The following is a 16241-nucleotide window of genomic DNA, read 5'->3' as shown; positions in this document are numbered from 1 at the left end:
TCAGCTCTAGAACTGGCCTGGGTCCACCCAGCGGCTCACTCTGATTGGTAGATCAGATTAACCATCACTGTTAAGCCTGGTGATGGAGAGATGTTAAAGGTGGTGTAAGGGTGGAGGTTCTGCTCTGAGCTGCAGAGTGTGTGAGGAGGAGTGTGTAGAGGGTCTGCTCCTCAAACTCAGAGGGCTGTGAGTTGGTTGAAGCTTTAGAATATAGAAGTGAGTTTGCAGAGCTAAATGATGGAGAGACAGGAGGGGGAGGGGTTAATATTATTGTATTTCTGAACTCCAGGGGGCGCTCTAGACGTCAGGTGATTTATCCACCATAAACCATAAAACTAGTTCTACAAACTCAGCACCTGAAAACACACAGCTTCTTCAACCCGACTGCTCTCAGCTTAGTTCTGCTCAGTGTTGTGAGTTCTGGATGAGCTTCAAGCTGGTCTTCAAAGTTCTGCTGGAGAGTCTATGCTTCAGTTCTGTTCTCACACACAGAACCTCTCAACCATCTGCAGAACACTGGTGTAACTGTGGTGGAACCGACACTACAGAACATATCAGAACACACCTCCAACAGCCTGAACCCAAATAACCTTATAAACAAACCAACCTCCAGATATCAAAACCAGAACCCAGCTTCTACAGCAGATACTTAGGATGATGTTCTAGACTTCTCATTGATGGTGGAGTGGGCGGAGTCTCCATACAGCTCTGGGTGGAGTCAGTTCTGAATCTTCCATCAATGATAAAGCTGGTTCTGATGTACTGACAGTTGCAGAACTCAGCGCTGTTATAAATTTGGGCTCAGCTTCTAGCTTTGATGCCCAAAAAAACCCCTTTCTCTCCTTCTCCACCCACAGGGTGGAGCAGGCTGGAGGCGGCGCTGATCCACTGTGTGGATGCTGAGCTGCTTCAGGTGGCGCTGATCCACTTTGTGGATGCTGAGCTGCTTCAGGCCTGACTGAGGATGAGGAGCTTCACCTAGAGGCTCAGTGAGAGACTGCAGCAGTGAAGAACAGACTACACAGCACTGCATTGTGGGAAATTTATTAGGTGTATTTTTTCAGCAGGTTGTAAAAGTGAGATTCTGTCAGAGTGAATTTTACTTATTCTGGTGGACTAGTCTTCTCATCCGCGGTGAAGAGAACCTTATTTTTGGTCCTCACCACCATCGAGAACACTAGTCACATCGCAGGGTATTTAAACTCTCCTTCACTTCAGCAGCTCCTGATTGGTCAGTCACTCATTAAATATGCAAATGAGGGCTCTGAGCCTTTCTTGTAGAGGTGTAAGGTTCCTCCTTCCATCTGTAAGAGCAGCGTTAGGTGGAGGAGAGCTGTAGTGGAGTTGAGACTCCAGTCAGAACCATCTGGAGAAGGAAGAACGTTGTCTAGAACTCCGGTTCCACTTCAGGGTTTCAGCGGACTGAAGGAACTGTATTGGGTTCTCTAGGGGTCACGACCTGAAACAGTTTAGAAGAGAAAACAGCAATCAAATCTCACACACACACACACACACACACACACACACACACAGAAATGATACACAACCGCTCACATTCTGGAGGTCAGACACATAAAGGACATTTAGTAAAAAGCTTGACGCTCATAGCTAGTACGTTAGCTTGGGGCTAGTAGTTAGTACTGTATCCTGCCGTCTGTGGGGTTCATACTTACCTGGTAGCACTGCAGCATTTCCAAGAGTAGAAACACAGCTATCTGCTGATGCTGCTGAACAGATGCAGTTCTTTACCCACATTAAAATCAGAACCTTCAGAGAGTCTGTGACTAGGGTTAGAGAAACCAGTGCAGTAGTCTGTATAGAAGAGAACTCATTTTTCACAAGCTAGGACTTTACCCAAAAGCTCATCACGAACCCATTCATTCTGGACCAATCACTGCTTTTGTACAGTCAATGGTATGGTTATCTGGAAATACATCTAATGGAGCAGCAGTGGGAACACCACCAAGTGTACCTTCAGCTTCAGTCTAAAATCTGTACTGCACTACCAGCCTCCACCACCAGGTGTCCACCTGCACTACCAGCCTCCACCACCAGGTGTCCACCTGCACTACCAGCCTCCACCACCAGGTGTCCACCTGCACTACCAGCCTCCACCACCAGGTGTCCAACTGCACTACCAGCCTCCACCACCAGGTGTCCACCTGCACTACCAGCCTCCACCACCAGGTGTCCACCTGCACTACCAGCCTCCACCACCAGGTCTCCAACTGCACTACCAGCCTCCACCACCAGGTGTCCACCTGCACTACCAGCCTCCACCACCAGGTGTCCACCTGCACTACCAGCCTCCACCAGCAGGTCTCCAACTGCACTACCAGCCTCCACCACCAGGTGTCCACCTGCACTACCAGCCTCCACCAGCAGGTCTCCAACTGCACTACCAGCCTCCACCTTCCACACACCTCCACCCTCTTATCTGGATGTAGAAAATAGCACTGTTAAGATATTAATATTAATATATAAATGTATTAATTTATTAATATATATATATATATAAAGACATGGCTTTGACATTTTTAATTTGAATTCCTAACTATTATTAAATTATTTTTTATTTACACTTGACCAGCATTGAGACTGAACTAACCCACATTTCATTAAAATATTAAATGGGAATAATAACTTTCTGTGAGGGAGCTCACAGGTCCAATCAGGGTCCAATCAGGGTCCAATCAGCACCACTGTGAACTATTCTGACTGGGTTTCTCTACAACGGAGCGTTTTACACCAAATCCAGTCTAAATGACTTTGTCCACATATGAACTCTTTTAAACTTTAAACTTTATCTTTAAATCTTTATAAAATCTATAAAACCTCTCTCTCACTCTCACACACACACACACACACACACACACACACACACACACACACACAGGAAGACAGTCCAGAGACAAGCGGGTCGGCAGCGCCATCAGATCCAGGAAGGACGTGGCTACAAAATAAAAGTCCCCAAAAAATGCAGCGAATGAATGAAATAAACAAACAATCAAACAAATTAATTCATAAACAAACATCATTAAAAACGCGACATTAAGTGTGTGTGTGTGTGTGTGTGTGTGCGCAGACTCTAATGAAACAAGCTCTCAGGGGTGTTACAGTGCCCGTGTGTGTGTGTGTGTGTGAGAGAGAAAGGCAGTGTGTGTGTGTGTGTGTGTGTGTGTGTGTGTGTAAAAGAGTGTGTGAGCTTGTGTGTGTGTGTGTCCATTAGCTCGCCATGGCGTTCACATTCGCAGCCTTCTGCTACATGCTGGCTCTGCTCCTCACAGCGGCGCTCATATTTTTCGCGATATGGCACGTAAGTACCACCGCACCGCCCCGCCGCCCCGCCCGGCTCTCCCGGCTCTCCCGGCTCGCCCGCAGCGCTTAGGAGGAGGAAGGCGCAGGCCAGGCCGGAGTGGTCCGCTGCCCGGCCCGGTCACTTCTCTTTCCACGGTGCTCCGGAGCCAGCGGGCGGGTATTTGCTGCCGCTTTATCGGCCTGACATAAGCGGACAGCCGGCATTTCACCCCCATGTTTACTGTGACCTGCTGACCTGGTCGCCGGGTCACATTTACAGTCATTTTAGGCGGCTTTTACAGCCGGTGAATCCCGTTATGAGTGAGACCGAGGCGCGTCGAGTCGAGCAGCGGCGTCGCTGTAGCGTTAGCTTAGCTTAGCATTAGCTTAGCATTAGCTTAGCTTAAAGCGGTAGCTGGCGACTGTGGGCGCCTCACTGACCGCAGCGATCAGGTCCAGTCTTACGGGTTTGTCCGATTCGCCCAGCTGATGAGTGTTTTCTCTCGGTTCGCCTTTTTAAAGATGAGCTCCAGGCATGACGAAGCCCCTGGGCCTCACCCTCCCGGCCTCACCCTCCCGGCCTCACCCTCCCTCCGCGGGACGCGGGTGGTGAGAGCCCCGGGTGTCCAGCTCTGTCAGCAGGGTCCGGCTGCTCCTCACAGGGCTCCCTCTCCCACCCCGGCCCTAATGACCGCTCACTGCTGTTATAAAGGCTCGGAGACTCAGTCACTCTCCATTAAGCCGCTCTGTTGTGAAAATGAACCCCTTTGTGAAATCGGTGCTGACGTCACACACCACAGTAAACAGACACTGCTCAGGGCTCTTCCTGCTAATATTATAATATTATTATTAATGTTTTATATGATTTGTAAAGCTGTTCATCTTCGGTCAGATGAATCTGGCTAAGAAGGATTTAAGGATTATAGCTCTGTCCCTGCTTTACAGGCGTGACTCCAGACCCTCTGAATGAAACACAGGATTCTACTTAATCAATCAATCAATCAATCAATCAATCAGTTCATTCTTAATTCACATCTGGATTCAGCCAGCAGTGGATACAGATCTCTACACTGTGCAGATCTGTGGATGGATGTCTGTAAATACAGAGGTCAGTAGAGGATCTCCGTTCACTCAGCAGAACGCAGTGCAGACCGCTCAGTCCGGCGTCGCCTGGTCACACATCGAAAACCATCATCTTCGGCTGAGGCTGACCGCTGCAGTGAGGTCATGCCTCCCGTCTAAACACAGTACTGTTTCCCTACACGCTCAGACATCACATCAGACCCCGATCTACCCAGTACTCATAATGTCAGATTAATAATGCTCATTCTTCTACTATTTCTGCTGCGTCTTTATGTTTAGGTCGGAAGGTGTCTGAGGTCGTCCCGGCAGGGCAGAAGGACCTTTCCCCTTTTCTGACCCCCAAAAAAGCCTGAATAGCGCATTAATGAAGTTCTGTGAGCTTTCCAGCCTTGCTCGTATTTGTTTTCCTGCTCCACCAGCACATGATCCTGAGACTGAGGTCACACGCTGTATGAGTGAATTAGTGCTGCGCAGAGCAGAGGGTTTGGGGTCGCTCTCGGGCTGAGAGAGACTCAAAATAGTGACATTTTGCCTTTAATGAGAGAACCTCAGCATCCCAGAACCAGACTGACCTTAAAGGAACAGTTCACTTAAAACTCATGTTCATGTTCCACTTATCTCCAGCGTGGTGGATCAGCCGAGGCACGTGTAGTGTCTGATCTTTACTCCTGTAAGCTAGCCCTGCAGAAACGAGGCTAACGCTGCTATCAAACACTAGAAGTCAGTAGTTAATGGTGGTTAGTGGTTAATGCAGGCTCCCTCTGCACCCCCCCAAAAACAGTACTGTAGTGTTATTTGGCCGACTCGAGTGCCCTTTATTCTCACAGCGATGTTGACGGCGTCCTGTTTTCTGTGCAGATAATCGCCTTCGATGAGCTGAAGACCGACTACAAGAACCCTATAGACCAGTGCAACACATTAAACCCGGTGAGTATGGGCGAGCCAGCATGTGCAGTGCATGCTGTTCGGCTCTCTCTCTCTGACTGTGTGTTTTCCTCTCCTGATGCACAGCCTCCGCACTGTACTGCTGATGTTAATATCGCTAATCTTCAGCGACTGTCCGCTTTCCAGCACTAACACTTTTTGCGTTTTGTTTTTATTTACTTATTTTCCTTTTGTCCAATCGGCACAAAGACAGTTGAGAGGGTGAAAAAGATAAAGAGAGTCAGGCTTGCTCTGAAGGTTGGTACCAGTCACCAGTCCAGCTCAGTGTGTGTGTGCACGAGGAGAGAGTGTTTGCAGACGTCTTTTCAGTTAACTAACGCAGCTACGCTTACCCTGGACCCCGCCAGCAGCGCGCTGTAGCTCAGGGCCTGCTCAGGAGACGTGCTCTGAATGTCACTTCTGTGAACCTCAACCCTCCACAAACAGCCTTTCCTACACCTTCCTTATATTCCACACTGAATCACACTGTAGGCGAGTATCCAGAGAGAAATCTCACTTCATTACTGTACCGCTTCTGCTTCCTCTCCTCAACCTGGAAGTGGGAGTCTCTTACGTCACACGAGTGGCCATCTAGATGAAGCGACGTTTTTCAGTATTTGCCTGCCTAGTTTCCTTTAAACTGCAATCAGTTTAATGAAATGATACCAAAGATATTTGCTATGAATTTAAAGTGCTGTATTAGAAATACACTCATTCTGACAGACTGTACTACACTACAGGAAGCATAGGGGGCGCTCTATAATGTTCATATGATCCACACGCTCATTCTGACAGACTGTAATACACTACAGGAAGCATAGGGGGCGCTCTATAATGCTCTATAATGATCATATGATCCACACGCTCATTCTGACAGACTGTAATACACTACAGGAAGCGTAGGGGGCGCTCTATAATGCTCTATAATGTTCATATGATCCACACGCTCATTCTGACAGACTGTAATACACTACAGGAAGCATAGGGGGCGCTCTATAATGTTCATATGATCCACACGCTCATTCTGACAGACTGTAATACACTACAGGAAGCATAGGGGGCGCTCTATAATGTTCATATGATCCACACGCTCATTCTGACAGACTGTACTACACTACAGGAAGCATAGGGGGCGCTCTATAATGCTCTATAATGTTCATATGATACACACGCTCATTCTGACAGACTGTACTACACTACAGGAAGCATAGGGGGCGCTCTATAATGCTCTATAATGATCATATGATACACACGCTCATTCTGACAGACTGTACTACAGTACAGGAAGCATAGGGGGCGCTCTATAATGCTCTATTGTGAGATATATGTAAATATAAAGGCATTGAGGCTCACGGATTTGACTGGCTTGATTCGCTGTCAATACACCTACAACAACCCTGATGTGTGTTTGAAGTGAGAGAGTGTTTAGAGTGGTTGACTGCAGGTGTGTGTGTGTGTACGTTTATTTTGTGGTTTTAAACACTGTAACAGCTGTTAACTGAAAAGACTTGCAAATGCTCGCAGCATGCATGATCTCTCTTCCAGCCTTCCCTTTGTTTTTGCATTCAGCTTCAGGGACTAACACCGTCTGCAGCCCGTCTGCTCACGCTCAGCTCAGAGACGACCACACTGCTCTGTAGCCCAGTTTCTCCTCCTTAACCTGTAGTCCATCAGACAAGGGGAGAGGGGAAATTCAGGTCCAGAAAGGCACATTTTGTTCCGACTGCTGGGCAGCTCTGCTCCTGGGGTGGATTTTTACTTTCTGGCCCTGGATTTTCTCAGCATGTTTGGTGTCTGAAGTTATTGTCTCTGAAGCTACAAGGCTAACATAGCTAACACGTACTGGAGGACTATAGCCCCACCAATTAGCATGGTATTAACTGCGTGCCTAAATCATCACACTTGCCTCAACAAAGCTCGAGTGGGCTTCCTTCGCCACCTTAAATGGTGCAGCTCTTACATTCTGTATGGTTGTTCCACCTGAAGCGGCTGTCTTTCCTAGCTGCCGTCTTATTTCAGTTTTCTGGTCCACCTTAAATAGTGCAGCTGTAGCAGGCCGACTCCTGTTAAAACTGTGGCACCTCCCTTTTCTATTCCACCTTAAATAGTGTCTGAACGTGGCCGATGCACCATTTAAGGTGGAATGAAAAATCTGAAGGAGTCTCAGCTGTTTTTTTCAGAACTGTGCCTTTAACAGTGAAACTGCAACGTGGACTTTACTGGGGATTGTGGGAGATGTAGTGTAGTCTGTTCAGGATTAGGCTACAGTGTGGGATTACAGCAGGATGTGTAGATTAATGGGATTAATCCAGATCTGAACTGGGAGATTAGAATCCAGCCTCGGATCAGAACCGCTTTCATTTACTGAGTTACGTTTAAGGACCTACAGCCGTGGAGCTGGATTAGCACACGGTCTGCAGAACAGCAGAGAGTAGTGTGTGTGTGTGTGTGTGTGTGTGTGTGTGTTTGTTTTATGGGCAGTGTAAAGTCCAGCGTCTTCAGTATAGATCACCCTGGAGGAGGACAGATGGACCTTCCTCTGCAGAGCTGAGAGTAAGAGGAAGGAGGGAGGGATTAAAAAAAACAAAGGGTGAGCGGGCGAGTTAGAGAAAAGGGATGGGTGAGAGAGTGTAAGAGGAGTGTAATGAAGCCTGTAATAAACTCTATTACCGTTTCAGTAAATATTTTAATTCCATTTCTTTAAGTTAAACTCACACGCCTCCACCTGTCCTTCATCAAACCCCCCTTTTATTTATTATTATTATATTATTATTATTGTATTGTGTTTGGCAGTGGCACTGCAGTGCATAATACACACACACACACACAATGTAAATCACTGACTTCAGTAATTCATACTGGATATGGTTTAATGTAAGAGCAGTTAGCTCCGCCCACTCAGTCTGTTTTTCTGTCATTGGCTCTCCAGTGGTTCCTAAGTGATATCAGTGCTCACTCCGCTCTGAGCTGCTGGAACTACTTTATGTGGTGGGAGAAATGATCAATAATAAAACCATAAATATGAATCAGGGATCACAGCTCAGGGATCACAGCTGGGACAGTCTGCCACGACCGGATCACAGCCGAGATCCTGTTGACCAGAGCACACCGCCGTGTTCTAGTGCCTATATATAAAGAGTACCTTACATGTCCTGAAGTGAAAGCAGTTGAATTGTGATCTTCAGCTGCATTACAGAGCAGATATACATCCCTCTTTCACACACACACACACACACACACACACACACACACACACACACTATATTTATATATTATATGCATTACCTCACATGACCCACCCCGCTCCCTCCCCTCTTTAATCCCGCTCGGCCTCCTTGTGGTTTTCCCATCTGGCTGTTCCACCCAGACGCTGCAGGGATCTGTTTTGACCCTCACACACCCTCCCAGCATGCCCCCCCCTCCACCTGCACTGCTTCCACTGTGTGTACTGAGATTTGGGGGGGGGGGGGGTGCACGCATTTTCTGTCAGATTTTAGCTAAAATCTCCCGTCCTACCTGTGTTTGATCTGTTTGGTGTCTGAAGTTTAGTGCCAGTTTAGCGCGAGGCTAATGTAGCCAGCTGCGCAGAGACTGGAAATTCAGGCGCAGAGGGGTCTCTGCAGGCAGTTAGGACAAATCCTGGGATCTGAATTTCTCATTTCTAGCCCACCCAGAGACCACCAGCCTAATACGTCTGCTCATAAACTGTGTTGTTACAGTAGTGGAATTGAAGGAAAGTACCTGCGCCACCTGCTGGTCAACTGTTCAATACTTAACCCTGTCCTGTTTATAGAAGCTATGATGTGTCCTCTAGCGCCCCCGCTCCGTTTGCGGAGCGCTAACGCTACGGGGGTACGCGCCTGTCCTCAGACATCAGTCTCCAGTGTAGAGTCATCCACAGCCCTGCAGTTCAGTACCAGACCAGGCCTTTAGTGTGCAGACGGAGAGGGAGTGTGTTCACGTGCTCAGTACTCCGAGTCTGTGCTGAAGATCAGACATCGCACTTCTGTAATCTGACGCGGGGTTTACGACCGCGCTCAGCTCTGCTGTTGATTAGCTACTCGTCAGTGAAGCCGAGGTCACCGCTCTGAGTTGAAGCTGCTGTATCGGTGGTGGAAAATGCAGGTCCAGGGGTGGGTTCACTTTCTGGGCCTGGATTACCACCCCTGCCTGGGCCTGATGGTCCCGTATTGAAGGTGTGTTGTGTGGATGTTGCAGCTGGTGTTGCCGGAGTATCTGATCCACGTGTTCTTCTGTGTGATGTTCCTCTGCGCTGCGGAGTGGCTCACGCTCGGACTCAACATGCCCCTGCTGGCCTACCACGTCTGGAGGTAAACGCCTACACTGCTGCTGCATCAGAGCTTCTCTATAAAAGCAATGTAGATGCTAATGTAAGGTCACCTGAAAAACTACACCTTGACCAAAGGGTTCTTCCAAACTTTACTAAAGCAAAAAAACACCTTCAGCCATAACATTAACACCACCTGCCTAATATGTGACCCATCGAGGTATGGACTCCACAAGACCCCTGAAGGTGTCCTGTGGTAATGTTAGCAGCAGGTCCTTGAGGTCCGGTTATTTGGTAGTGAGGTGGGACCTCCGTAATCATCAGTGAGTCTTGGGTGCACATGACCCTGTCTCCAGTTCACCGGTTCTCCTTCACCGTTTGGTTCTTGCTGTCTAATAGATCCACGCCTTGAAGGGAGCCACTGGATCAGATCATCGGTGTTCTTCATTTCACCTGGTTGTAATGTTATGGCTGATCGGTGTACAAGGGAGACCGCTTGTAGAACCATTTAGAAAAAGGGTTCTTTGTAGCACCAGTTAGGGTTCCATTACTGTGATGAGTGAAAGAACCCTTTTGCTTAGACAAGCTTTACTAAATACTGCTGCGTGTGTGTGTGTGTGTGTGTGTGTGTGTGTGTGTGTGTGTGTGTGTACAGGTACATGAGTCGCCCGGTGATGAGTGGTCCTGGCCTGTACGATCCCACCACCATAATGAACGCTGATATTCTGGCGTACTGTCAGAAGGAGGGCTGGTGTAAACTCGCCTTCTACCTGCTCTCCTTCTTCTACTATCTCTACGGGTACGTACCGCTCACCCCAGCGCCAGCGCCACAGTAAGGGGTCGGGGTGGGGGTTTGACTGTTTGTTCCATATACTGTTTAAAATCCCTCCTATTGGGCCGCGCCTCTCCCGTACTGTCGCACCAGCATGCAACAAAGTGCAGAATGAAATTTAGCTTAATGGAATTCAGACACAGTGCACACACACACACACACACACACACACACGTCTGCCTGTCCTGCCGGGCGAGCTCGTGATTGTCCTGTAAGGTCTTGAGGGGAAAGTAGCTGCTGCAGCTTTTAATGTGGGACAGAATCTAAAACAGTACAAATTGTTCTAATCAGGCGCAGACAGACAGACTTTCTGCTTTTTAAGATGTTTATCTTTATTTGAACTAAATCATTTAAGTTTAATTATATTTTCAGTTTCTTTTCATATGAAGAGAAATATTTCATTTCAGCATCACTTTTACTGCTGGAATCAGCACTGTGCTCTAGAAACCGTTTTAATTAAATACTCTCACCTTTACCTAAAGACTTTAAACAGGATTTCTCTTTTAGCTCCATTGATCTGTTCTCTGTTTATTGTGACGCAGCCAGGCGCTCGGTTTTTCACCTGTGTGTGTGTGTGTGTGTGTGTGTGTGTTCAGGATGATCTACGTCTTGGTCAGCTCTTAGACTGGACGCCACTGGTTTGGAGAGATGCGCAGGCTGGAACTCGAGTTGCACCGGAAGAGGCTGAATTGGGACTGAATTTGGCCACCTCTCCCAGTGCGGTTCTGTTCCAAACGGACATCCTGCTCCTACACCCTCATCACCCATGGAGGGCCAAACTGGACACAAGCGGCCATTACTGCCCCCCTCTCTCTCTCTCTCTCTCTCTCTCTCTCAGACACACACAACACACACACACACACAGTGCGACATGAACTACTACAACACTAGTTCAAACAATCTCTCCACTTCAGATCTCGAGTTTATTTTGTTTGATGTTTCTAACTGAAATAAAGGTTTTTGTTTGTTTGTTTTTTTCTCTTTTATGTTTGACATTGTTTAGTAAACAATGTCCTCATGCTGTTTGATTGTTTATTTAGCCTCTGAATCAGTTGTTTTGTCAGACACTAGCTGTTCTGGTTTGTTGCGTGCCAACGCGTTTGCTTCACCTGTCGGTTGGTAGAGTGCTTGGACCCCCATGTTGCCATTTACAGCTGTGCTTCCATCATTCCCGCACAGCCCCGATTTGCGTTTACGATCAGCTTGCAATGATCTCTGCTTTTAAAATGGGTCAAATGTATCGTTCTGCATTTAAACGAACTTGCTGTGATGGTTATTCTCTTCGTCTTCTCTCCTCCACTTTTGTTGTCATGTAGAAGCTGAACTTGGCGGCTCGGGCCGAGCCCTGCTTTAGTCTTAGTGCGTAACCTCAGTCAGAACCTCCGGCCGGGGCAGCAGGGCCGCGAAGCCTTCATCTTTACAGCGGCACCTAGCTGACAGCATCTAATTCATTCCCCAAATGCTACCCGAAGGGAAGCCCATCAGCCCAGACGGGGGTGCTGCTGTAGTTTTAGACTGAAGCTACGATACAGAAACCACAAAGCCCCGTCTGACTGGCGGCACCATCGTGCCGTATATCGTGCTCCACGCTGGCGGCTAAGGGCCTGATTTAAAGCTCTAATTTCACTTTCTGATGTTCAGTCCAGCTCACCAAGCCAAAACTAACCTACACTCCAGTCAGTCCCGAGCAAAGCAGTGAGAAACAGTTCATATCATCACTGTCCAAAAAAACAGTAAAGTAAAACAGCTTTTAAAGGAAGTCAATGCAAAAAAGGAGCATTTCTATTGGTCCATTCTTTATTAAGGGATTAAGCCTAATTTAAAATTTTACATCAGTGGTTTAAATCACCATTCGGACTGTTCTGTAGTCCAAGACTAGGCTTAATCCCTGCCTGGGAAACTGTTCCTAAGTGTTCACACAATGTTAAGAGCAGCCGCTGTGAAAAAATTATGGGTTTTTTGTTTGTTTGTTTTTTTTTTGCAGTGATGTTTAATAAACCTGAAATATTTCATTGTTTTAAATGTATTTAATTTCTTCTCACAAAGCGCAAGTCAATCTTATACTGTGGAACCCAGAGCAGATACAGTGTTCCTGAAGTGTGCAGTGGTTTTAGGGGGTCACTGATCGGGTGGGAGATCCAGGTCCGGAAAATAAAAATCCCCAGAATTTGCTGCCCAGAGCAGTTGGAACAAAATCCTGGGTTTCCGGACCTGGATGTCCCACCGCTCCTCCGTGAGCTGGTGAGGAGAGTGTGTCATAGCCCTGAAGGGTGTTTCCGTCTCGTTATCTAGAACTGGACTGGACCGGACTGGACTGGACTGGACTGCTCGCTCCTCTGTTCCACCACAATGAAATGATTCAGCATTCCACTTTCTTTTCTTCTCCAGATTCCCAGCAGCAGTTTTCACTGCAGGGCAGTAACAGATAACAGATAACACTATATTTCTATAGATATCACAAATATTTCTACACAAGCAGAACAATCCAGCTGAAAGCAGAGTTGGGCTAACTGCACCAGACTGAGGGGGGCGCTGTAACAGTCACTAAACAGGCTGGTAAATCCACAGAAACTGTTCATTCAGTTCATAATTCTACACTACTAGAAGCAGACCAGCTTTCCCACCTCATCAGTATCTGTGTCCAAACAGCCCACTCCTGACCGACCCACCATCACATCTACAGTACGCTCCTGACCCACCATCACATCTACAGCCCACTCCTGACCGACCCACCATCACATCTACAGTACGCTCCTGACCCACCATCACATCTACAGCCCACTCCTGACCGACCCACCATCACATCTACAGCCCACTCCTGACCGACCCACCATCACATCTACAGCCCACTCCTGACCGACCCACCGTCACATCTACAGCACACTCCTGACCGACCCACCGTCACATCTACAGCCCACTCCTGACCGACCCACCATCACATCTACAGCCCACTCCTGACCGACCCACCATCACATCTACAGCCCACTCCTGACCGACCCACCATCACATCTACAGCCCACTCCTGACCGACCCACCGTCACATCTACAGCACACTCCTGACCGACCCACCATCACATCTACAGCCCACTCCTGACCGACCCACCATCACATCTACAGCCCACTCCTGACCGACCCACCGTCACATCTACAGCACGCTCCTGACCGACCCACCATCACATCTACAGCCCACTCCTGACCGACCCACCGTCACATCTACAGCACGCTCCTGACCGACCCACCATCACATCTACAGTACACTCCTGACCCACCTGGGTCCAAAACAGCAGCTTTAGGGGTCGTAGTTATAGGTACAGTGAGTACCTCACTACCTCCACCATGTTTGCAAGCTGTACTTTAGCCTGTGTGTCCACAAACATTTGAACATATGATATCTGTACCTGTCTATGGCGGACAGGTCAGGTCAACTTATAACAAACGTCGGAAATATAGCAAACATTTAACACACTATTTGCAACGCAGACGCAAAGATGGTGCCCTACAGAGTGCACTACATAGGGAGTATGGAGTTATATGGGATGCAGCCCTTTCTTTTCGCAGTCAAAACAGTTTGCAAAGCGCGTAAACACGGCGAACCTAAAGACTTGTATAGTCTGTACACAAAACAAACAAACAAACAAACACATTTGCATGTCGTTAATTGCGACCTTGAAGAGAGCTTTATGGCCGGTTCCACCTTAAAGGCTGCTAGTCTACACTACAGCGCCTGGTCTAAAGGTGGAACCGGCCGGTTTTAGATGATCTCTACACACACATCTGTATTTCTGCACAGTTCTCTCTAATCACCTGTACAAGCAAATGTACTCTCCCCCCTCTCTGTTTTCTCTGCTAGCAAATACGGAGAGGTGGCGAATCCAGGTCCAGAAAGTAAACATCCACCCCAGGACTTTGATGCAGCTGCCGCTGTCCCCATCCAGGCAGTTGGAGCTAAATCCCGGGGTGGATGTGTCCTTTCTGGACCTGGATTCGCCACCTCTCCATACGCGCTAGTACCTTCAGCATGTTTAGCTTCAGAGCTAGCTAACACTACACTGGCGAGCTGTTTATTAAGTGATTATTCTAAACATAGAACCCAAAACTAACCCAGTTCACCCATCAGTCACAGTCCGGCGCTGGATGACAGTCACAGGTTCTAAAGGGTTCTAGAAAGGTTCTAAATAACACTGCTAAATCAGTCACAGCTGGAGCTTACACACACACACACACACACACACACACACACACACACACACACACACACACACACACACTACTCACCGCTGTGGTTCTGCACTCATTATTTAAACAGCTTGTGTGTTTCTGTAAGCTTTTGCAGGTGCACTGAATGGTCAAAAGTATGTGGACACCACTCCTAATTAATGAGTTCCGGCGGTTCAGCCGGTTCAGCCACACCCACTGCTAACAGGTGTGTGGAGTCAAGCACATTTCTCCATAGAAGTTGTTGTTCAGGAGAGTTTGGGGCTCAGAAAGTTCTGCCCTGCTAGAGCTGCCACAGTCAAACAACAGCCGAACAAGGAGGCGGCAGACCACCCAAACAGAGCTCCAGACCCCTGTGCTCAAGGCCCTGACCTCAGCCTCACTCAACACGTTCGGCTTTCTTGTCCAACATAAACTTCCACCCAGCTTCTCTCATTGGTCAGGCCGCCAGTCCATCACAAGATCAACATCCTGTGGAAACTTCTCAGAGGAGTGGGGCGGCCTACGGTTACAGAATGGGTCCACCAGCAAACTTATGCTGTATAAATGTGATAATTAGGCATCTGCATACTTTTGGCCATGTTGTAAATTTCACTGTGTGCTCTGTTATTATTGTTATTATTATTATGAGAGGATGGATACAAGGTCTCCTCCCTGAAGTAGGTGTGGAGTGTCACCTGCTGCTTGTAGAAACAGCTTTACATTCAAGGTATTTATTCTAAACACGTGTCCCTGTGTAGTTCCCCTTCAGCTGAAATGAAGTGCGGGATACAGAAACAGCAGGACGTTAAGCTTCATTTATTATTATTTATTCCTGTTTCTGAGATGCAGAAGAGCTTTCACTTACAACTTAAATAATCACATTCATCAGGACTGTGTCCATTCTTTAAACAGTCTTCTATTTCATTAAATGGCTCGTTAATAATAATAATAATAATAATAATAATAATATCCGGATCTGGAAGGAAATGCAGCATGCTCTGTGTGCACGCCGGCTGATGCTGAGGCTGGACTGAGGCGAGTTGTAAAGCTGGACATGGTTAAATCACGTACATATAGATTGAATCAGTGTTTAAAAGTGCTGCTAGAGAAGAGAACACTCCCGCCGGCGTCCTCCCCTCCCTTAATCCCCGCGCTCACCCAGAGGCCAGAGGCTTGAGCAGAGCAGACTCGCCCTGTCCGTTTCTGAAACGATGAATGAGTCTATCTGGAGACGGATCTCTCGAAGCGCTCCCTTTGGTTTCCTGATAGGCTGCGAACTTGTCCGAAACTCGTGGAGGAAATTGTATTGCTGTGAGGAGAAGACGGAGAGTAACAGTCAAGGCCTGAACCTTCAGTGTTTATGAATTAGAACAGAATTATCCTTCAAAACATCAGGAGAGCTTTCCTAAAGCACAGGAGAGGCTAATGTAGCCTAACAAGTAATGGAAGCTTCTACCCCACCAGTTAGCATGTACCTGCTTACCCACGACCGAGACATTAGGTCTGGCACAGAGGAAAAAGCCCCGGGGGGGAGGTCTGAGGAGAGCTATGTATACACAAACACATGCAGATGCTGAGGTGGAGGTGGAGGTGGAGGAGGTGGAGGTACCTTTACAGTCT

General features: G+C 47.7%; 2 protein-coding genes across 3 annotated transcripts in view; one reads left to right on the top strand and one right to left on the bottom strand.

Moving 5' to 3' along the window:
- Positions 1 to 3175: 3175 nt before the first annotated feature.
- On the top strand, positions 3176 to 12446 carry cnih1 (cornichon family member 1). 2 transcript variants are annotated; one of them, XM_072677231.1, is made up of 6 exons: positions 3176 to 3316; positions 5239 to 5307; positions 5515 to 5562; positions 9523 to 9635; positions 10248 to 10391; positions 11021 to 12446. In XM_072677231.1, exons 1-6 carry the CDS (start codon positions 3236 to 3238, stop codon positions 11046 to 11048), a joined length of 483 nt encoding a protein of 160 aa, XP_072533332.1. In that variant the 5' UTR covers positions 3176 to 3235; the 3' UTR covers positions 11049 to 12446. The 2 variants fall into 2 exon arrangements, with proteins under 2 accessions (XP_072533332.1, XP_072533333.1); XM_072677232.1 differs by lacking the exon at positions 5515 to 5562 and having other exon boundaries at positions 3179 to 3316.
- Positions 12447 to 15503: 3057 nt separating this feature from the next.
- cdkn3 (cyclin dependent kinase inhibitor 3) overlaps positions 15504 to 16241 on the bottom strand; it is a 10870-nt gene continuing 10132 nt past the window's right edge. Inside the window, 3 exon segments of the mRNA XM_072677230.1 lie at positions 15504 to 15903; positions 15906 to 15930; positions 16231 to 16241. The exon segment at positions 16231 to 16241 is cut by the window's right edge and continues 93 nt beyond it. Of these exon segments, the coding sequence (XP_072533331.1) occupies positions 15776 to 15903; positions 15906 to 15930; positions 16231 to 16241 (164 nt within the window). The 3' untranslated portion in view covers positions 15504 to 15775.

This window comes from Salminus brasiliensis, chromosome 4, assembly GCF_030463535.1.
Source record: "Salminus brasiliensis chromosome 4, fSalBra1.hap2, whole genome shotgun sequence".
Taxonomy (NCBI): domain Eukaryota; kingdom Metazoa; phylum Chordata; class Actinopteri; order Characiformes; family Bryconidae; genus Salminus; species Salminus brasiliensis.
This window is presented reverse-complemented; position numbering and strand designations above follow the sequence as displayed.